General features: G+C 39.3%; 2 protein-coding genes across 3 annotated transcripts in view; one reads left to right on the forward strand and one right to left on the reverse strand.

Annotated features, from left to right (window-relative positions):
* Positions 1-23,045, forward strand: part of VEPH1 (ventricular zone expressed PH domain containing 1) — a 228,866-nt gene that overhangs the window by 55,580 nt on the left and 150,241 nt on the right. For both annotated transcript variants that reach the window (XM_037841936.1, XM_037841933.1), the window contains exon 5: positions 21,120-21,286. In XM_037841936.1, the coding sequence (XP_037697864.1) occupies positions 21,120-21,286 (167 nt within the window). The remainder of the gene's footprint in view (positions 1-21,119; positions 21,287-23,045) is intronic.
* PTX3 (pentraxin 3) lies at positions 11,408-16,995 on the reverse strand. Its single transcript, XM_037841945.1, has 3 exons — positions 16,753-16,995; positions 15,899-16,300; positions 11,408-12,607 (listed from the first exon to the last, which is right to left on the reverse strand). Exons 1-3 carry the CDS (start codon positions 16,880-16,882, stop codon positions 11,994-11,996), a joined length of 1,146 nt encoding a protein of 381 aa, XP_037697873.1. The 5' UTR covers positions 16,883-16,995; the 3' UTR covers positions 11,408-11,993.

Below are 23,045 nucleotides of genomic sequence, written 5' to 3' on the forward strand. Positions count from 1 at the left end.
TTGGTTAATGAAGGCCTTTGAGACGCATAAAGATTAGTTGATGGGCCCAATATCTTGGGTTAGTAGGTGATGGTGCCAGTATTTGAACACTGGATTTCTGACCCAAGTCCAGCAAACTTTCTCCTACACACTACATTTATAAATCTGAATACAAGGGTCAGCAGTCTGAGTTTTCAAGTTCACTGAATTCAAAGTCTTGACCAAGACGACTTTTAATTTTGTGAGTATTAAGTGGCTAAAAGATAATTTTGAAAACATTTGACCTTTGTAAACTTCTCAAAGAGGAGCTTTATAATATGCACTTTGGCAAGAAATTAAATCAAACTCAATTATAATTTTCTTTTTTATTTGCAAATTTAGTTCTTTCTTAAAGTAAAGTTAATTGGGTAATTGTAAATACCAAGTTCTAAAATTCTAAGATATATGCTTAGTAGTCAAATATTCTGAAGACATTTTTAATAAATCAATTACTTACATAAGAGCCAATTTATGGAGGCGGGGCAAGATGGCAGACTGGTGAGCTGTATGTTTTAGTTACTCCTCCAGGAAAGTAGGTAGAAAGCCAGGAACTGCGTGGACTGGACACCACATAGCAATCTGACTTTGGGCATACTTCATACAACACTCATGAAAACGTGGAACTGCTGAGATCAGCGAAATCTGTAAGTTTTTGTGGCCAGGGGACCCGCGCCCCTCCCTGCCAGGCTCAGTCCCGTGGGAGGAGGGGCTGTCAGCTCTGGGAAGGAGAAGGGAGAACTGCAGTGGCAGCCCTTATCGGAAACTCATTCTACTGATCCAAACTCCAACCATAGATAGACTGAGACCAGACACCAGAGAATCTGAGAGCAGCCAGCCCAGCAGAGAGGAGACAGGCATAGAAAAAAAACAACACGGAAAACCCCAAAATAAAAGCGGAGGATTTTTGGAGTTCTGGTGAACATAGAAAGGGGAAGGGCAGAGCTCAAGCCCGAGCTCAGGCCCTGAGGTGCATATGCAAATCCCAAAGAAAAGCTGATCTCCCTGCCCTGTGGACCTTTCCTTAATGGCCCTGGTTGCTTTGTCTCTTAGCATTTCAATAACCCATTAGATCTCTGAGGAGGGCCTTTTTTTTTTTTTTTTTTTAATCCTTTTTTCTTATTCTAAAACAATTACTCTAAGAAGCCCAATACAGAAAGCTTCAAAGACTTGCAATTTGGGCAGGTCAAGTCAAGAGCAGAACTAAGAGAGCTCTGAGACAAAACGCAATAATCCAGTGGCTGAGAAAATTCACTAAACACCACAACTTCCCAAGAAAAGGGGGGTGTCCGCTCACAGCCATCATCCTGGTGGACAGGAAACACTCCTGCCCATTGCCAGCCCCATAACCCAGAGCTGCCCCAGACAACCCAGTGTGACGGAAGTGCTTCAAATAACAGGCACACACCACAAAACTGGGTGTGGACATTAGCCTTCCCTGCAACCTCAGCTGATTGTCCCAGAGTTGGGAAGGTAGAGCAGTGTGAATTAACAAAGCCTCATTCAGCCATCATTTCAGCAGACTGGGAGCCTCCCTACACAGCCCAGCAGCCCAGAACCACCCTGGGGGGACGGCACTCACCTGTGACATAGCACAGTCATCCCTCAACAGAGGACCCAAGGTGCACGGCCTGGAAGAGGGGCCCACTTGCAAGTCTCAGGAGCCATACGCCAATACCAAGGACTTGTGGGTCAGTGGCAGAGACAAACTGTGGCAGGACTGAACTGAAGGATTAGACTATTGCAGCAGCTTTAAATCTCTAGGATCACCAGGGAGATTTGATTGTTAGGGCCACCCCCCATCCCTGACTGCCCAGAAACACGCCCCATATACAGGGCAGGCAACACCAACTACACACGCAAGCTTAGTACACTAATTGGACCCCACAAGACTCACTCACCCACTCACCAAAAAGGCTAAGCAGGGGAGAACTGGCTTGTGGAGAACAGGTGGCTCGCGGACGCCACCTGCTGGTTAGTTAGAGAAAGTGTACTCCACGAAGCTGTAGATCTGATAAATCAGAGATAAGGACTTCAATTGGTCTACACATCCTAAAAGAACCCTATCAAGGTCAGCAAATGCCACGAGGCCAAAAACAACAGAAAAATATAAAGCATATGAAAAAACCAGACGATATGGATAACCCAAGCCCAAGCACCCAAATCAAAAGACCAGAAGAGACACAGCACCTAGAGCAGCTACTCAAAGAACTAAAGATGAACAATGAGACCATAGTACGGGAGACAAAGGAAATCAAGAAGACCCTAGAAGAGCATAAAGAAGACATTGCAAGACTAAATAAAAAAATGGATGATCTTATGGAAATTAAAGAAACTGTTGACCAAATTAAAAAGATTCTGGACACTCATAGTACAAGACTAGAGGAAGTTGAACAACGAATCAGTGACCTCGAAGATGACAGAATGGAAAATGAAAGCATAAAAGAAAGAATGGGGAAAAAAATTGAAAAAATTGAAACGGACCTCAGGGATATGATAGATAATATGAAACGTCCAAATATAAGACTCATTGGTGTCCCAGAAGGGGAAGAAAAGGGTAAAGGTCTAGGAAGAGTATTCAAAGAAATTGTTAGGGAAAACTTCCCAAATCTTCTAAACAACATAAATACACAAATCATAAATGCTCAGCGAACTCCAAATAGAATAAATCCAAATAAACCCACTCCGAGACATATACTGATCACACTGTCAAACACAGAAGAGAAGGAGCAAGTTCTGAAAGCAGCAAGAGAAAAGCAATTCACCACATACAAAGGAAACAGCATAAGACTAAGTAGTGACTACTCAGCAGCCACCATGGAGGCGAGAAGGCAGTGGCACGATATATTTAAAATTCTGAGTGAGAAAAATTTCCAGCCAAGAATACTTTATCCAGCAAAGCTCTCCTTCAAATTTGAGGGAGAGCTTAAATTTTTCACAGACAAACAAATGCTGAGAGAATTTGCTAACAAGAGACCTGCCCTACTGGAGATACTCAAGGGAGCCCTACAGACAGAGAAACAAAGAAAGGACAGAGAGACTTGGAGAAAGGTTCAGTACTAAAGAGATTCGGTATGGGTACAATAAAGCATATTAATAGACAGAGGGGAAAAATATGACAAACATAAACCAAAGGATAAGATGGCTGACTCAAGAAATGCCTTCACGGTTATAACGTTGAATGTAAATGGATTAAACTCCCCAATTAAAAGATATAGATTCACAGAATGGATCAAAAAAAATGAACCATCAATATGTTGCATACAAGAGACTCATCTTAGACACAGGGACACAAAGAAACTGAAAGTGAAAGGATGGAAAAAAATATTTCATGCAAGCTACAGCCAAAAGAAAGCAGGTGTAGCAATATTAATCTCAGATAAAATAGACTTTAAATGCAGGGATGTTTTGAGAGACAAAGAAGGCCACTACATACTAATAAAAGGGGCAATTCAGCAAGAAGAAATAACAATTGTAAATGTCTATGCACCCAATCAATGTGCCACAAAATACATGAGAGAAACACTGGCAAAACTAAAGGAAGCAATTGATGTTTCCACAATAATTGTGGGAGACTTCAACACATCACTCTCTCCTATAGATAGATCAACCAGACAGAAGACCAATAAGGAAATTGAAAACCTAAACAATCTGATAAATGAATTAGATTTAACAGACATCTACAGGACATTACATCCCAAATCACCAGGATACACATACTTTTCTAGTGCTCACGGAAATTTCTCCAGAATAGATCATATGCTGGGACATAAAACAAGCCTCAATAAATTTAAAAAGATTGAAATTATTCAAAGCACATTCTCTGACCACAATGGAATACAATTAGAAGTCAATAACCATCAGAGACTTAGAAAATTCACAAATACCTGGAGGTTAAACAACACACTGCTAAATAATCAGTGGGTTAAAGAAGAAATAGCAAGAGAAATTGCTAAATATATACAGACGAATGAAAATGAGAACACAACATACCAAAACCTATGGGATGCAGCTAAAGCAGTGCTAAGGGGGAAACTTATAGCACTAAACGCATATATTAAAAAGGAAGAAAGAGCCAAAATCAAAGAACTAATGGATCAACTGAAGAAGCTAGAAAATGAACAAACCAATCCTAAACCAAGTAGAAGAAAAGAAATAACAAGGATTAAAGCTGAAATAAATGACATAGAGAACAAAAAAACAATAGAGAGGATAAATATCACCAAAAGTTGGTTCTTTGAGAAGATCAACAAGATTGACAAGCCCCTAGCTAGACTGACAAAATCAAAAAGAGAGAAGACCCATATAAACAAAATAATGAATGAAAAAGGTGACATAACTGCAGATCCTGAAGAAATTAAAAAAATTATAAGAGGATACTATGAACAACTGTATGGCAACAAACTGGATAATGTAGAGGAAATGGACAATTTCCTGGAAACATATGAACAACCTAGACTGACCAGAGAAGAAATAGAAGACCTCAACCAACCCATCACAAGCAAAGAGATCCAATCAGTCATCAAAAATCTTCCCACAAATAAATGCCCAGGGCCAGATGGCTTCACAGGGGAATTCTACCAAACTTTCCAGAAAGAACTGACACCAATCTTACTCAAACTCTTTCAAAACATTGAAGAAAATGGAACACTACCTAACTCATTTTATGAAGCTAACATCAATCTAATACCAAAACCAGGCAAAGATGCTACAAAAAAGGAAAACTACCGGCCAATCTCCCTAATGAATATAGATGCAAAAATCCTCAACAAAATACTTGCAAATCGAATCCAAAGACACATTAAAAAAATCATACATCATGACCAAGTGTGGTTTATTCCAGGCATGCAAGGATGGTTCAACATAAGAAAATCAATCAATGTATTACAACACATTAGCAAGTCAAAAGGGAAAAATCAATTGATCATCTCAATAGATGCTGAAAAAGCATTTGACAAAATCCAACACCCATTTTTGATAAAAACACTTCAAAAGGTAGGAATTGAAGGAAACTTCCTCAACATGATAAAGAGCATATATGAAAAACCCACAGCCAGCATAGTACTCAATGGTGAGAGACTGAAAGCCTTCCCTCTAAGATCAGGAACAAGACAAGGATGCCCACTATCACCACTGTTATTCAACATTGTGCTGGAAGTGCTAGCCAGGGCAATCCGGCAAGACAAAGAAATAAAAGGCATCCAAATTGGAAAAGAAGAAGTAAAACTGTCATTGTTTGCAGATGATAGGATCTTATATCTAGAAAACCCTGAGAAATCGACGATACAGCTACTAGAGCTAATAAACAAATTTAGCAAAGTAGCGGGATACAAGATTAATGCACATAAGTCAGTAATGTTTCTATATGCTAGAAATGAACAAACTGAAGAGACACTCAAGGAAAAGATACCATTTTCAATAGCAACTAAAAAACTCAAGTACCTAGGAATAAACTTAACCAAAGATGTAAAAGACCTATACAAAGAAAACTACATAACTCTACTAAAAGAAATAGAAAGGGACCTTAAAAGATGGAAAAATATTCCATGTTCATGGATAGGAAGGCTAAATGTCATTAAGATGTCAATTCTACCCAAACTCATCTACAGATTCAATGCAATCCCAATCAAAATTCCAACAACCTACTTTGCAGACTTAGAAAAGCTAGTTATCAAATTTATTTGGAAAGGGAAGATGCCTCGAATTGCTAAAGACACTCTAAAAAAGAAAAACGAAGCGGGAGGACTTACACTCCCTGACTTTGAAGCTTATTATAAAGCCACAGTTGCCAAAACAGCATGGTACTGGCACAAAGATAGACATATAGATCAATGGAATCGAATTGAGAATTCAGAGATAGACCCTCAGATCTATGGCCGACTGATCTTTGATAAGGCCCCCAAAGTCACTGAACTGAGTCATAATGGTCTTTTCAACAAATGGGGCTGGGAGAGTTGGATATCCATATCCAAAAGAATGAAAGAGGACCCCTACCTCACCCCCTACACAAAAATTAACTCAAAATGGACCAAAGATCTCAATATAAAAGAAAGTACCATAAAACTCCTAGAAGATAATGTAGGAAAACATCTTCAAGACCTTGTATTAGGCGGCCACTTCCTAGACTTTGCACCCAAAGCACAAGCAACAAAAGAGAAAATAGACAAATGGGAACTCCTCAAGCTTAGAAGTTTCTGCACCTCAAAGGAATTTCTCAAAAAGGTAAAGAGGCAGCCAACTCAATGGGAAAAAATTTTTGGAAACCATGTATCTGACAAAAGACTGATATCTTGCATATATAAAGAAATCCTACAACTCAATGACAATAGTACAGACAGCCCAATTATAAAATGGGCAAAAGATATGAAAAGACAGTTCTCTGAAGAGGAAATACAAATGGCCAAGAAACACATGAAAAAATGTTCAGCTTCACTAGCTATTAGAGAGATGCAAATTAAGACCACAATGAGATACCATCTAACACCGGTTAGAATGGCTGCCATTAACCAAACAGGAAACTACAAATGCTGGAGGGGATGTGGAGAAATTGGAACTCTTATTCATTGTTGGTGGGACTGTATAATGGTTCAGCCACTCTGGAAGTCAGTCTGGCAGTTCCTTAGAAAACTAGATATAGAGTTACCATTCGATCCAGCGATTGCACTTCTCGGTATATACCCGGAAGATCGGAAAGCAGTGACACGAACAGATATCTGCACGCCAATGTTCATAGCAGCATTATTCACAATTGCCAAGAGATGGAAACAACCCAAATGTCCTTCAACAGATGAGTGGATAAATAAAATGTGGTATATACACACTATGGAATACTATGCGGCAGTAAGAAGGAACGATCTCGTGAAACATATGACAACATGGATGAACCTTGAAGACATAATGCTGAGCGAAATAAGCCAGGCACAAAAAGAGAAATATTATATGCTACCACTAATGTGAACTTTGAAAAATGTAAAACAAATGGTTTATAATGTAGAATGTAGGGGAACTAGCAATAGAGAGCAATTAAGGAAGGGGGAACAATAATCCAAGAAGAACAGATAAGCTATTTAACGTTCTGGGGATGCCCAGGAATGACTATAGTCTGTTAATTTCTGATGGATATAGTAGGAGCAAGTTCACAGAAATGTTGCTATATTAGGTAACTTTCTTGGGGTAAAGTAGGAACATGTTGGAAGTTAAGCAGTTATCTTAGGTTAGTTGTCTTTTTCTTACTCCCTTGTTATGGTCTCTTTGAAATGTTCTTTTATTGTATGTTTGTTTTCTTTTTAACTTTTTTTTTCATACAGTTGATTTAAAAAAGAAGGGAAAGTTAAAAAAAAAAAAAAAAAAAAAAAGGAAAACCAGGAAAAAAAAAAAATGTAGTGCCCCCTTGAGGAGCCTGTGGAGAATGCAGGGGTATTCGCCTACCCCACCTCCATGGTTGCTAACATGACCACAGACATAGGGGACTGGTGGTTTGATGGGTTGAGCCCTCTACCACAGGTTTTACCCTTGGGAAGACGGTTGCTGCAAAGGAGAGGCTAGGCCTCCCTATGGTTGTGCCTAAGAGCCTCCTCCCGAATGCCTCTTTGTTGCTCAGATGTGGCCCTCTCTCTCTGGCTAAGCCAACTTGAAAGGTGAAATCACTGCCCTCCCCTCTACGTGGGATCAGACACCCAGGGGAGTGAATCTCCCTGGCAACGTGGAATATGACTCCCGGGGAGGAATGTAGACCTGGCATCGTGGGACGGAGAACATCTTCTTGACCAAAAGGAGGATGTGAAAGCAAATGAAATAAGCTTCAGTGGCAGAGAGATTCCAAAAGGAGCCGAGAGGTCACTCTGGTGGGCACTCTTATGCACACTTTAGACAACCCTTTTTAGGTTCTAAAGAATTGGGGTAGCTGGTGGTGGATACCCGAAACTATCAAACTACAACCCAGAACCCATGTATCTCGAAGACAGTTGTATAAAAATGTAGCTTATGAGGGGTGACAATGGGATTGGGAAAGCCATAGGGACCACACTCCACTTTGTCTAGTTTATGGATGGATGAGTAGAAAAATAGGGGAAGGAAACAAACAGACAAAGGTACCCAGTGTTCTTTTTTACTTCAATTGCTCTTTTTCACTCTAATTATTATTCTTGTTATTTTTGTGTGTGTGCTAATGAAGGTGTCAGGGATTGATTTAGGTGATGAATGTACAACTATCTAATGGTACTGTAAACAATCCAAAGTACGATTTGTTTTGTATGACTGCGTGGTATGTGAATATATCTCAAGAAAATGAAGATTAAAAAAAAAGTTAATAGCTTTCTGTATAAATGTAATATTTTACGATAATGGAAATAGCTGAAATTGTGGAACTCTAACCTATAATATTCTTCAAAATTTGCTCTTTAACAATTTGTTACTCATACCTTGAAAGTTTTCACTGTTATTTATATATTTTAAAGTTCACAATATAAAATGCATTTAAAAACTTTAAAAAAAAAAAAAAAAGAGCCAATTTATGTTGTAACAGGCAAGGAAAATGTATCAGCTCTGTTGTATTCGTATATTATCTCTGCAAAAAAAGTTACTCTACTGAACATACATACATATATACCAGGATGACAAACCATCCCAGTTTTCCTGGGACTGAGGAGTCTTCCAGAAAATAAGACTTTCAGTACCAGAGCTGGGGCAGCCCCAGGCAAACCAGGATGGTTGATGACCCTTATACACACACACATATACACACACATATTTGTGTGTGTATGTGTTTGCATATATATATAATGTGTTTTATGTATTATATATTATATATTATTTGCACATGCACGTACTTTTTAACTCCTAATGATTTGTCATCCTTCAAAATTATTTTAATATGCCATAATATGGCAATGCCCTCAGAATCTATTCTTTACCAATGTGCTAAACTAAGCCAGCACACTGATACTTTTGAAAGCTATTTTATCTCGGTTTAACACATTTTTTTTTTACTTCCCCCATTTGCTAGCACTATAAATTCTAAAACTTGTTAAGTGCTATGGGTTAGTAAAACCAGATAGCCAACTTCTTGAGACTCTGTAAAATGTATTTTCTGAGTATAGGCTATGAGTGTTTGGGGGGAAATAAAGGACATGGTCCTTCTTTATTTAAAGAAAAAGTTACACTACTGAATTAGAATTAGATTAGGCAGCCAATAAATACCAGATTAAAGAAGATAGAACTGAATTTTTTCTCGTGCAAAGGAAGTACAGGGGCAAACTGTCTAGAGCAGAAAAGGCGACTTCATAATCAACAGTGACCCAGCTTATTCTATATTGCTGCCTTAAATCTCATGTTCTAAAATAGTTGCTGAAACTCCAGCCATCACTACCACATTCCAGTCTGTCAGAAGGGGCAAGGGAAAGAGAAGTTCATTCCATGAGAATCAAATACAGTATTTCTATGTTGGCAAAAACTTAGCCATATAGACACACCTAGCTGCAAGTAATGCTGGAAAATGTAGTATTTTTCTCTAAGTGGGCATATGTGCCACTGAGATCAGACTTCTGCTATTTAGGAAATAGGAGGAAATGGATATCAGGGAAAAATTGTAAGTTCCTGATATACCTATCTAGACAATTCTGTAGTGTATGAAATTTCTGCTTTTGAAACCCAAAGGATTACTTTATTTCCTTTTACTTGTTTCTCCTTTTCCCTCAATATGAAATGACTGTTAAAAATAAGAAGTTCCCCTATGTTTAACTGTCAGTTTATGAATCTGCATTCATCTTGGTCTGCATCATCTTAGGTCTCTTGAACAGACCTAGTTCATGCTGAAAGTTTCAGGAAGGAATTAAAAGTATAGTGAACTCTGTCTAAGGTTGAATCCAGTATTTCTTCTTCCACCTGAGAGAGTTCAGCACATATAGACAATGGCTAGACAGGGACTTTGCATGTAGCCAGTGTGCCTACAGCCTTTAATTATCTAACCTCCAAGAGTCTGAGACTGGCCTAACAGCTCATCGCTGCAAAAGATTCACTTAGACATTCATCAGTCTGGCCCTGAGGGTCTCACGAATAGGAGGAAGCTGTACTGGTGCCGGGGAAACCCTCAAAGATTCTCAGATTCATGGAATTTTATTGCTGAAAGACACTAAGAATCCACCTCCCTTATTTTACTGAGAAGACCCAGAGGAGTTAAGTAACTAGCTAAGGACACAGCTAGTTAGTCACAGACTGTAGCTTGATGATTACTGCTGGCCCTGTTGTAAATCTGAGCATTCTCCAGACCTTAGGAACAGGAATGGACCTGCGGTTGTTCAGGCCCTATCTTTAGGCAGACACATCATCATCGTGGTTTTACCTTATTTCCCACTGACATTGAGAAGCAGATTTGTGGTGTTGCCTCTAAATGCTCAGTTACCTCCCCTGTGATAGCTTGAAGCTGTATGTAACCCCAGAAAATTGTGTTCTTAAAGATCTGTGGGTGTAGACCCATTGTAAGTAGGATCTTTTGGTGAGTAGGATCTTAACTTAAGATGTGACCCACTTCATTCCGAGTGGGCCTTTATCCTCTTCCTGGAGTCCTTTAAAAAAGAATGAAATTCAGACAGAGAGAGAGGAAGCCACTGAAGCAAGAAGCTGAAAGCAACAAAACCTGGAAGAGAAGGCAGAGACCAGCAGCCGCCACCATGTGCTTTGCCGTGTGGCAGAGGAATCCAGGATCACTGGCAGCTGATCTTCAGGGAGAAGGTATTCTCCTGATGATGCCTTGATTTGGACGTTTTCTCAGCCTCAAAACTGTAGGCTAATAAATTCCCACTGCTAAGCCAACCCATTTTATGGTATCTGCTTTAGGCAGCCCAGCAAACTAGAACACTCCCCCATCTACAGTGTGAAGGGGCTTGAGTATCTTCTCCTTCATGAAGAGATAAGAGAATATGGTGTGCTTTAAGAGCAGGGGTTAGTGTTTCTTTCCAAATTCTCAAATCTCCCCAATAACAGTCCTGAGCCATTGCTTGCAGGCATCATGTGTACCTGAGAATACTGGTAATTCAGTGCCATTTTTTCATTAGCTATATAACCTCATGAAACGGGAAGGGACCTAGAAATCATTATTTCCTCAATGCCTTGATTTTTTTTTAGAAAGCTAAAACCCAGAGAGAGATGAATTGACTTAGCCAAGATCATATTTCCTGCTAATGACTTATAGGAAGCCAGAATTTAAAACAACTTTACAGTTTGTTTCTAAAAATGTTAATTATCATGTATGCTATTAGGGTTTACATAACAGATTAGTCTCTGAAAACAAATTCCCTGCTTTAGATGAAAAAAAGGAAAGTATAAATTTTAAAACTTCTCTTAAATTTACAATTAGACAACACAGGCCAGCTTTTATAAAATATTTTATTTACAGTAGAGCTTTACAAAAATAGTCTTAATAAAATTAATACAAAGCCATTTTACAATATAACTTTTACAACTATCTTCTCAAAAAAGTGACATTCAATTATAACACATAAACTACATTTGTATTTAAATCACATTGTAGTATAAATATGTTTTATCATCATTCTTCATAATACGGTACATACCAATAACAATGAATAATGGACAACAAATGTTATTTTATTATTCTTCCAATGGAAAATTCATCTCTGGCCAAAACAAAATTAACCAAAGGAAAGTAAAACAATTATCCTTCTGTTCAACAATACAGTCCTTTTTAATTAGTTGAGAGTTTATCTGACAAAGATACGGCATTAATCTGAAAGCACCATGGCATAAAGTCCAGTAACAGTATCCATGAAAGCCTTCTCCAATGTCTTTCCCTCAATTGTTTATTCAGTATTTTGCCAAGATAAATAAAGATTGATCTCAACTTTCTCCTTCATCAGTCTGAAGCGTTCTCATTATGCACTAAAGTTTTTAGACTGTCCCAGCTGGGCATATATGTATAACATGAGTTTCTTTCTTTGGCTTCAAGTAGAGTTTCACAACACCTATGAAACATACTGAGCTCCTCCGTGCGGCTGAATCTCTGTGACTCCCCACCCAACAACATTTCCCCGGATGCGACATGACTCTGCTCCTCCCATCTCCTTTATCTCTTCCTTGCTGAGAACCCGATCCCAGATATTGAAGCCTGTGAGTCTTCCAGAAAAGGCTAAGCTTTCATCAAAGCTACCACCCACACAGCAGCCATTCTTTTCTTGACCCACCTGCAGGATTCCTCCCTCAGGAACAACGTGACCTGTAGCCATCTCTACAGTGGTAGCTGCCAGTTCACCACTTACCCACAAGGACAGGTGTCCTTTCTCTGACTTCCAGGTACCACACAGATGGGTCCACTTTCCAAGGGGAATCACGGTATCGGCAACTAGTTTGTTCTCCTCTCCACCTACCACGAGCACTGTGGACTGGTAGCTGAGGTACAGCTGGATTTCATATGGGTTCCTCTTTGTGCCATAGGAAAACAGGATGGTTTTGTTTAAAACGTCTGTGGCTTTGATCCACATGCAGGCACTAAAAGACTCAAGCTTCATTGGCGTCATGGGATGCACACTTCCAAAAATCTTCTTGGAACGCATTGGGAATAAAATCGCTGTTTCACAATCTGTAGTAGCAATAAAGTAAGAAGAATGTGAGAAAATAGAAATTCATTCAGAAATAATAATTTCTGGCATTTAGGAATTTTAGCATAAGCATTTTAATGACCCTTTGAAAATTATATGTTGTATCACATAATGAATTGAGGGACCTCAAGTGTAATCTCTGTAGAGCAAAGAAAATGGGAATAAGGAAAGCCAAGTTTCTTATTCACCAAAGCATCTAACTGGAGAAGAAGGCATGTAGAGGAACAAAATAGTCCAAACCCTCAAAATAATGAAAAACATGTTTTAATAGCTACTTCCCCAATCTAATTAGCCTAATTTCTCTTTTATATGTTTTTAACATTGATCACTGTAAGTTAACTCCAGGTAATGATACCATAATTTCCAAGAACTTAGCACCAACCCTGTTTCCCTCTTTGTCTTCAACAAGCTTCCGTAAACCTGTGAAGTTCAATGGTCCTAGCTCACCCATTTGTCCATTGTCAGCATGCATTTTTTTAACAAAACTCAAAATTCAAAAATGGCCGTGTTGTTACTGAGTACATTTTAATAAACAGCACATCCTCAGATATTTATAAACTTTGCAAACTATATAGAAAACCATCTCTGAAAGGCAGCAATGTATAATAATAATGACAGACTGGTGTTTATTATTTGCTCACTATTTACCAAGTACTTTTCTAATTGTTACATATCATTTTAATCCACACATCAACCCTAAGAGATAGTCTTACCTCCATTTTACAGATGAGAAAAATGAGGCACAGTGAACGAAGTAATTTGTCTCTAGCTACATAGCTGGTGAGTGGCAAACTGGGCTCTGAACTTTGGCAGTCTGACTGGAGAGGCCACCACATAACATTGCCTCTTAGGAGTTGGAGAAAACCTGGATTTGGCCAGGAGAACTGGCATTCAGTTTGTTTTGCTGCAAATGAGCCATGCAGCTTTTGATGACCCTCATGATCTCTCTAGGCTTTAGTATTATCTATAAAAGGCCCTTCAATTCTGTTTCAACAGTCTGCAAGGCTGTAAGCAACAAGTAAGTGGCATGCAAGAAAAGCTCGAAGTAGTCTAAGGATATCCTTAAAAACCCTCACATGGCCCATATGCTATACATACAATTTAAGTACTAACAGAAAGCCTTTACTGGAAGTAAATTCTTCCAAGGGGCATGGTGGAGAACATGTTTCTGGCAAAGAACACTTAGGAGGGACTTTTCAGTCTTGGAGTTTGGCACTCAGTAAATTCCCACCTCTGTCCATCTCAAAGTCTATCAAGAAGCTGGAGATGCTGAGGTGAAGACCTTTGAGGTATCTTTGGATAAGGTGGCACTAAAACTTTCAACAGGTGAGCTCTACTTTATGCAAACTTCATATATGAAAGCCTAAATAAAGAAAAAATTAGAAAGAAAACAACCTAGGTATTCACTTTATGAAAGTGTAAAAAATTACCATATATAAAAGCAAAAACTAACAGAAAAGCAAGTTCATAGAGCATAAGATTAACTAGGGATGGACAGAAATTACAGAAACCAGAAGCCATGAAAAATGTGATGAATATGTTAAACGCCTGCATGAGGCTCCGGGCAAGACTCTGTCCGGAAAAAATTACATGCACATGGGCATTTTCCTTCAGTAACAGCCAAAGAAAATATTGAGAAGCAGAAAATCACGTAAAAGTGGCTACATTATTAAAGCACAAAACTGGTCCTGTCACTTTTTGCTATTAACTTTATCACTGAATAGTTTGAATTTTCAAGATTTTTAAAAATCAATTTTTAATGAGACATGGATTCCTTTTTCAAATGAAATTGGTATGGGGATTTTCTCTAGCTTTGTTAATTAAATAAAATAAAGATTATGGAACAAAAGTTACCAAATTCATGGGCATTTGAGATATTCTCTGAAATTTTCCGTAAACTAGTGTTCAATAGGGTGCATAATGCAATCTAATTAACTGGTTTCCTGTTTAAATAAGCCCAAGCAGTCAGGATTGCATTCCAAAGCATTCCTTGATTGTGACTCTGGCCCGACCCAGCTTCCACCCTAGGCTGCACTGGCTATAAGAATTCATGGCATGGAATTGCATGCTGGCAGTTTTTTTGTGGGCTTCTTTTAGGGACTAGTGATTGAGACTATGATACCTCTTTTAAATGTCAAAATTTCTCTCATGCAATAGCTCTTTAACTAATAGGTTTTTCTAATTATATTATCAAAGACCAAACAGAATGAAAACCAGTTTCTTAGGAGGCCGATGACAGTATGATTAGGAATCCCTTAGGAGCCAAGCTGGCAGGAGACCAAGAAAGGAGAAATCAAAGAGTATGAGTAAAAATACTATTGGATGTACTAAGAAATAAACATTTTAGAGTTCAGAAATACATCTGTCTTCTGCCCTATCTAGTATATAGAGGTGAAGATGAAAATTGGGGTAATTCTTCAGATTTTTTGGGTACATTGTATGTACAATGACTTTACACATTTTGCAAAACACAGGAAATTTCATTCCATTAAAATAGCCACATAATTATAATTTGTCTGCTTACCACTTACACTGATGATCTGCATATTTGATTTTATGCCCCACCCCCCGAAGTCCTACTTAATTTTTAAGAAAATATTCTCTGTACTGGAAATATAGTAAAGAGTGTTCCGACTTCGATCCCTCAGCCCAAGGTTTAACCCAAATCGCACATCCTCAGACCACCATCCTCACGCTAATTTCACAGACCCCGGCAGCTAGGGGACGCCTCAGGAATTTCCATTGACCCTTCAAGAGATCAGATTCCACCCCAAACCTCCTGCAGCAAACAGGCGGGGAGGAGGGGCCGGCCCAGGGTTTGGAAAACATGCCTGAAAGTTAGGCTGGGCCCTGAAATATCGCAGGGAACCAGAGCTTCTCTAAAGAGAGAGACACGTCAAAATTAGAAGAAGTGAAAATCCCTAACGGAGGGAAGCTGGGCGACAAGAGGGGTCAGAGTTATAAGGGGCCAATAGAACTCCTGCAACGCGTGGTGGGATCGGGTGTCAGGGGCCCTTGAGGTCTATTTCAAGACTATGATGTTTACTTCCACCGCTATCTTTTTGGTTCATCAGAGCCGGGGAATACTTGTTTAAGCCAATTTACCAGTCTTGTATGATGTGTCTGAACTCTGTGACCCTGCACGCAGACATAGAGGTTGTGTGAGTGTTTCCCCCTTGAAAGCTTCCCCCGGATTTGGCTTCCAGCATCGTGCGCTCCCAGAACAAAGCCATCAGGGAGTGGTAGGTCCCCGCTCGGCCTCGCGTCCTTACCTGCAGGCAGCAAGCGCTGGGCCGCTCTGTCCCGCACGGCGCGGAGGTCGGCTCGGGTCTGCTGCAGCTCCTGGAGCATCGTGTCCATGGCGCGCCCCGCCTCCTCCCGGCGCTGCGCCTGGGCATCCTCCAGGAGCTCCAGCCTGCGGCTCGCGTCGCGGCTCGCCTGCAGCAGCTCGTCCAGCGCCCGGGCCAGCTTGGCCTCCCCGGGGGGCGCAGGCGTGCGTGGTCTCACCAGGCTGCTTGCGAGTCGGTTCAGCTCCGCCCGCAGTCTCTGCAGCTCGCCCCGGAGGACGTCGTCCGCAGCCTGCAGCAGCATGCCTTCCCTCATCTGCGAGTTCTCCAGCATGATGAAGAGCTTGTCCCATTCGGAGCGCTCCTGACGGCAGTCGCACAGCGAAGCTAGAGCGCGGAACACACACATGTTACCGACCCGCCAGGCCTTCTCGGTGTGGGCTTTGCAAAAATCTGACCTCCCTCGGTTGTCCCCAGTTACAGCCCATCTTCAGCAGCCCCCTTCCTTCTAAGAGCACCTTCGGAAATCCAGTGTGTAAATATCACGAGAGTGGGGCAGAAAGCATTCAGATCTATATTAAGTGGACCCTATAAAATTGCCATTTTGCGGCTCAAAACAGTCACACTTCGGCGATTTCATTCGGTTCGACCCATTGTATATCTGGTACAGAAATAACTTCTTGCACTCTCCCCTTTTCCTACAGTGCTTCTCTTTTTTGCAAAACAAACTATAATTTTAGCTGATTTCAAAGGCTACAAAACATATAAATAGTACTGAGATGGAAAGAAATGTGTATATATAGTTATGGTTAGCAGAGAAACAAGTAAAATGAACTTACGGTCTTCAGTGGGATGGATTCCATTGTCTATTTCGTTGTCCAAATTCACATACATGAGTTCATAATCATCCGAATTCTCGGCGGACACCGTAGACCAGAGAACACAAAACAGGATCGCAGGGAGACGCATTGCTGGAGGAAAAGTTTTTCGGCGACTTCCCACAGCAAGCTGAAGGGAACAAAGCAAGAGGCTCTCGAGTGAGAGGGATCTGAGCAGAGAAGAGCGAGTGAGAGGCAGGAGCCCAGAGCCCTTAATAAACGCTGGGGAAAGCCTGAATGGGGATGAATGAGTAATGCCGGTGGCACTGCGAGAACGGGAGTTCCCCAGAATTTGGGGGGGAGGGAGCTGGGGGGGAGGGCGAGGGAGGCGTGGAAGTTGCACAATTTTAAACCGCAAAGGTTTATAGTACAGTCTGATTAACTGGAATAGGGTCAGAGGGGGAGAGAGGGGGAAAACTGGGTTACGCCTGTCTCCCTGAGGAAGAGATGTTGTAACATAAATTGGTAGCGCTGAGGAATGAGAGTAGGAGGAGAAATAATTCAGGGGGGGGTAGAGGTGTAAAGGCAAGATAACCATATCAGAATTTTGTGTTCTCTTTTATTGTTTCACAATCATGTATAGAAAATTTTGTTCACTTTTCCTTTGTGCGCTGTTTTACAGGTCTAAACTATGAAAAATTACTGGCTGATTCCAAGATAAAATAACATAGTAAGAAGTTCTGTGATTCTAGAAGCCAAGTCTATTCCAAGTTATCTTCTTTTAATCCTTCAGGGGTTGCAACCATGTTTTTATAAACACTTTTAAAATGATAAAGGACCCAGCAAAACTGCATAAAACCTAAAATGGGAAAGAGCAGGGGGAAAGGAGTAAAATCATTTTATAAATGCTCCTTTTCATAACCTGGAAATAAGTGGATATTATAGTTAATTTCACTAAACTTAGTGGCAAAGATCATATTTTTAAAGTAAATTTAGGGACTCCAGCTTCTGCCAATATATTGAGCTCTATGTAAATTGAAAACCCTCCTGCAGAAAACACCTAGAAATGTGCTTACACTGTAATAATAATAAATACTTTAAGTGTATAAATGAGCTCCTAATTAAGTGAGGGAAATATCCAGAGGACAAAGATAAAGAGTGAACCAAAAAACAGAATAAGCACATGAGCTGATGCTGGTGTCCCCAGGAGAAGGGAGCATGGAAAGTGGGAGCAGGTGGATGGGGGGGCTATCAGTTCAGTAACAAGGGGCTTGAGTGTTAATAACCATGTGGGGGTGGAGCTTAGGACTACAGTGGAGAATTAGAAGTGAGACCCTCAAATAAAGCTGGGACTATCAGAGGATTACATCTTGGACTCCAATAGGTATAAAACACACTCTGCCCTAGCTTAGGAAAGTGAGAGGGAAATATGCCTCTCTTTAACTGAACTCTCCAGGGTCCATAGAATTTGAGACTCCTCTCACACATGTTGGGATTCAAATATATATTACTGTCACCATAAAAAAATGAATTCACAATGAAACGTATTGAAGCATATGAAGAAACAATCCACCATGAATGAGAGTCAGCAGAAAACACAAAGGATTAGACACCCTACCCTAAGAACTTCAGTTATTAAAAAATATCAGCTAGAAACTAGAAAATAAGCATGATTAAAATTATTTAAGATCTGAAAGGAACTGGAAACATAAGAAAAAAAAACAAGACGTCCCAAAAAGGGCAGATTTTTTAAGGAACCAAGTATAAGTACTAGAATTTTTAAAGTCCATTGAAATTAAAATTCAAGGAATTAATTAAGTGGCAAATTAGGCAAAGCTGAAGAGAATATTAATGAATTGGAAGGCAGGTCTAAGAAAATATTCTGAAATGCACTCCCTTTATGCTCAGTAAAGTATTCTAAGATCCTTTCATTGTTCAGGGGGATGATAAAGGAATTAACTGCTTTTTTAGTGCAAGAATGTTACAATTTTGACAACCAAAAAAAAAAAATGAAAAGAAATAGAGCTTCCAAGTAGAAGGAATAGAGAGAATTGATTTTTAAAAGTGGCTTATTTAGTAGAAAGCAGGGAAGGAAGGGAGAAAAACACAGCCAAAGCAAGATAAAAGGAAACCATAACATAATGTGGTAAAAAATAAATACAAATACACCAACATTCACCAAAAATGTTAATGTACTCAACTTCCCAGGTAAGAGACAAAGGTTGTCAGATAGGAAAATTTTTAAAATCCAATGATATATCGCTTACAAGAGCCACACACAAAATATAAGGAACTAAAAATATTGGAAGTAAAAAAACAAAACAAAACTAGGGACCTAACATACCAAACAAGTGCTATTCATAAAACTTACATATCATTTTTCTCTTTCCTATGGGATTATTTTCTTCATCATTTTTGGCTTATAGGAAATATTTTATATTCCATAACTAAAATATATTTTTGAAAAAAAAATGTTAGCTATATTCATATCAGACAAAAGTAGACTCTAAGGAGAAAGGTATAATTAAATTATGATAAAAGAAACCATTTGCCAGGAAGATATCTCAGAATTGTGTAATAACATCATTTCAAAAAATATATAACAAAAATCAAAATAATTGTGAGGAGAAATTGACAAATCCATATACATAGAGGGATATTTTAACATACCTCTCTCATAACTGATAAATCTACCTCTGTTGTAGCTGATAATTCAAATGCCAAAAAAAAAAAAAAAAAAACAAGAAAAGAAAGAAAGAAAGAAACCTGCTTAACGATACAGAAACTTAAACTACATAACTTAAAGTTTGATATAGTGGAAGTATGGAGTACTGCCTAGATGGGTTGATAGGAGAGTTCTACCAAACATTCAAAAAACATATAATCCCCAAACTGCTTCTGAGAATAGAGTGTGCAGGAATGCCTTAAACTCTCTATATGTCTAGTAAGCAGCATACCAAAAAGAATAAAGACAAGATATGAAAGGAAAATTGCAGGCCAGTCTCATTTAAAAACCTAGACAGAAAAGCTTTAAATAAAATATTAGCAAGACAAATTCAGCAATATGGTTAACAATATGTCATAACAAAGTTGAGTTTATCCCAATCAGTGTGTCTGCCTAAATTCTATGATCTAATGTGTTCTATTGAGATTGGGAATTACATTTAAATTTCTTGATCCTTTAAGGAGAAGCACTCAGTAAAAAATAAACAGAAAACCAACAGGCAGCAAAATAAAATAATGAAACAATGTTTTCTGATGGATGCAACTTTTGTTTTTAAAGAAGACTCTGAATATTTCCATGACCTTGTAATCTGTGAGCATATGACTACAAAATGTTTGAGACTCATTCTATGAACCACATAGGTAAAAAGCAATTCTCATTATTTATTGTCATCCAAATAAATTTGCTTTGATACAGAATCACTTTTTCATTACATTTAGGTATTGATATTCTGGAAATGCTGGGCCTTCTTTCCTTTAAAGCTGTCTAAATGTTCTTTAACTATGCACATGTCCTCACCATGGTTATTTCTTTCCTCGTATGTCTTCTATATACAAAGCCAAAGTAAATAAAGGCAAGAAAATTCTTGCTCAAAAAAACCCTAGAAACCAATTCCCTGAGACATTTTAGTACTTGAGAGAATTTTAACAAAAAATCCATACCATAAAGTGATAAGCAGATGTTTCCCATATGTTCTTTGCATAGTAAGTGTCTGTAGCTTATGCAATATTTTCTCTCGAGATTTTGCTATATTTAAATCCAGTTGTCCATACATGTCTTGGAGGCAAATCATATGTGACAAACAAGCTGAGTCTAAACGTCCCTTGAAATAGTGCAGAAATTGGGGATTTAAATTTGCATTGCTACTTTTTAAACTATTCATAAAAATAAGGCATAGTTTCCATATGTCACTTGTCTAAATCATGCTCTGTATCTCTCAGGAACGTTGATACATTCCTCTGCAATTTTTTGGTGCGTTCAGTTTCACTTAGGTTCATGCTTATGGCGTCACTTGGTTTTCATTTAAAAGTCATCCAAATATTGTTTCTCGTCAGGAATGCTTTATCGGAACCACTTGCTTCTCAAGGGTGTGGACTGGTTACTGTCAGATTTTCCTCCTTCCCCATGGTGCATGACTCAGGAAAAATTTTCATTAGATAATAATGCTGATCATGTTGTAAAGTATTCCCTTTTTTGAAATCAGTTAAAATCATGCTTTAGTGATTTTTCGGAATAAGATAATGTGTTCTTTTCAGCAGAAGACTTGGCCAACGGTCTATGCTATTTAATGCCTAAGTGCAAAGGTTATTGCATTGACAATCATGTTATTTCTATTGCTTGTGGGCTGATAACATCATCGCTTCCTTTATTGGTCCTGGGACAGGCAACGCCATGTTGTTGCGGGTGTTACCTGTGGTGTATGAAGAGCAGCCCCAGCCGATTGACAGACACTGGACAGAGCTCCTAGCCTTGATGTCTCAGCTGGAGCAACCCGAACAGTACCATCTTCTACGGCTTTTGCATGTGGCAGCAAAGAGGAAACATCCAGAGGTAAAAAGTACATTATAATGTGATGGTCCATACAATGAGGCATGTTTCTGGGTATGGGACTAGGATGTGTGCTTAGGGTTTCATCTCTCATGCATCTCTACATGACTCTCTTTAAGTGAAAGCACTCATATGCTTTCTCTAGAATCATAAAAGTAAGGCAATGAGCACAAGTTGGGTACAGTAATAAAAAACAACAAATGTGTAGCTATTGTAGGGTAGCTTAGTGCGGCCACGCAATACTTGGACAATCTGTGATTACTCGGGTAGGGCCAGGGGAAAGACCTACACACAACTTGATTTATGGGGAAATCAGTCTATAGTGAGAGCAAACATTTATTTTATAGGTAGCATATCAGGTGTCTTTCTTTGGACTCAAGTAAAAGATTGTAACATTTAGGGTGCTTGTATTGGTCAGTAACATAATCTCCAATCAACACGGATTTAAACAATAAAAGGAATTTATTAGCACATGTGACACATACACACACACACAAATGCTGGATCCAGTGGCTCAAATAATGTGAACAGAACAGTTCCCCTTTCTCCGTCTTTTCAGACTTGATTTCTAGGTTTTGGTTTCCACTTTCTGCAGGCTTTCTCCTTGTAGTCTCCAGATAGGTGCTAGGGGCTCTCTAGGCACTATGATTTTCCCACTTTTAACACCACCAATATCCAAGCAAAAGTCCTATATTTTCTGATTAGGACACATGCTCTACTCCTGGAGCCTCTCTCGAAAAGCAGGGCTACCCAAATGGAAACTAGAGGCTGCTGTGAAGGGGCAAGGAGAAATGGATTCTGAAGGAACAAACACATGTGCATAGCAAAGAGTAATGGTCAGCTCCAAGTTATATCAATTACAGTTGCTCCATTTCCTGATAATGTCAATGCCCACCACTTGAAAAAAGTCAACATGAGGGTAAAAACTGGAACATTTGTATTCAACATTCGAATTGTTCAAATAAAGGCAGGATGCATGAGTAAACAAAAAAAGACTGCAAACTCCTTGCAGGAAGGAATTTCTTCTTTTCCTCTGTATCCTAGGCCTTGGCACAGTATCTGATAGGACTCAAACATCCATAGAACCAAAATGAATAAAACAGCAATAAATGTCCTCCAAATGGTATAACAGAGATGATGGGCAATGACTCTACTGTAAGAGGAAAGAGGTGCCATGAAAACATCCCAAAAGGAGTGGTAACAGGGCCAGATCTTGGAGAATGAGTAGTATTGTGCCAATTGGAGCAGAGGAGCAAAAGACCAGTCAAGAAGTGGAGGCAGTCTCAGAAGTGATGATGCTGGAGAGCAGGCTTCACAGGAGGCTTTCAGGAGATGAGATCAGGGTACAGGTTGGGGCAAGATCATGAAGGGCCATTAATATTATGCTAAAGCAGTTTGGATTTTGGTGGAGAATTCAAGCCAATCTCGGTATTCAAAGGCTTAAAAACAGTGAATAGCATCCCCAAGTCTGCATTTAAAAACAACACAGGTAACAGATGGCCTGAACAGGGAGAAACTAGGATCAGGGGTTCAGTGAGGAGAAGAAACATTGATAAGAAGTGAAACCAGGACAATTTGAGGACTATTTTTAAGGTAGAATAAGAAGATAACTGGTTGGATATGGTGAAGATTGGGTCTGGAGAGTGATAGGGAGAATGAAAAGGAGTTTGAAAAGACTGAAATTTCTGGTGTGATTGGATAGAAAGACAGGGTGGAGAGTTAAACTTGTATAGTGAACACAGAGGGAGGAGGAAGTTTAATG

This window comes from Choloepus didactylus, chromosome 1 (genome assembly GCF_015220235.1).
Source record: "Choloepus didactylus isolate mChoDid1 chromosome 1, mChoDid1.pri, whole genome shotgun sequence".
Classification (NCBI taxonomy): domain Eukaryota; kingdom Metazoa; phylum Chordata; class Mammalia; order Pilosa; family Megalonychidae; genus Choloepus; species Choloepus didactylus.

What these genes read in the sequence shown, in the direction of transcription:
- PTX3 (XM_037841945.1), bottom strand. Translation starts at nt 16,882, where the DNA reads ATGCGTCTCCCTGCGATCCTGTTTTGTGTTCTCTGGTCTACGGTGTCC. An exon ending in AATCCATCCCACTGAAGACC is followed by an intron (nt 16,301 to 16,752) that starts GTAAGTTCATTT and finishes TCCGCGCTCTAG; the next exon opens with CTTCGCTGTGCGACTGCCGT. An exon ending in CCAGCGCTTGCTGCCTGCAG is followed by an intron (nt 12,608 to 15,898) that starts GTAAGGACGCGA and finishes TTGCTACTACAG; the next exon opens with ATTGTGAAACAGCGATTTTA.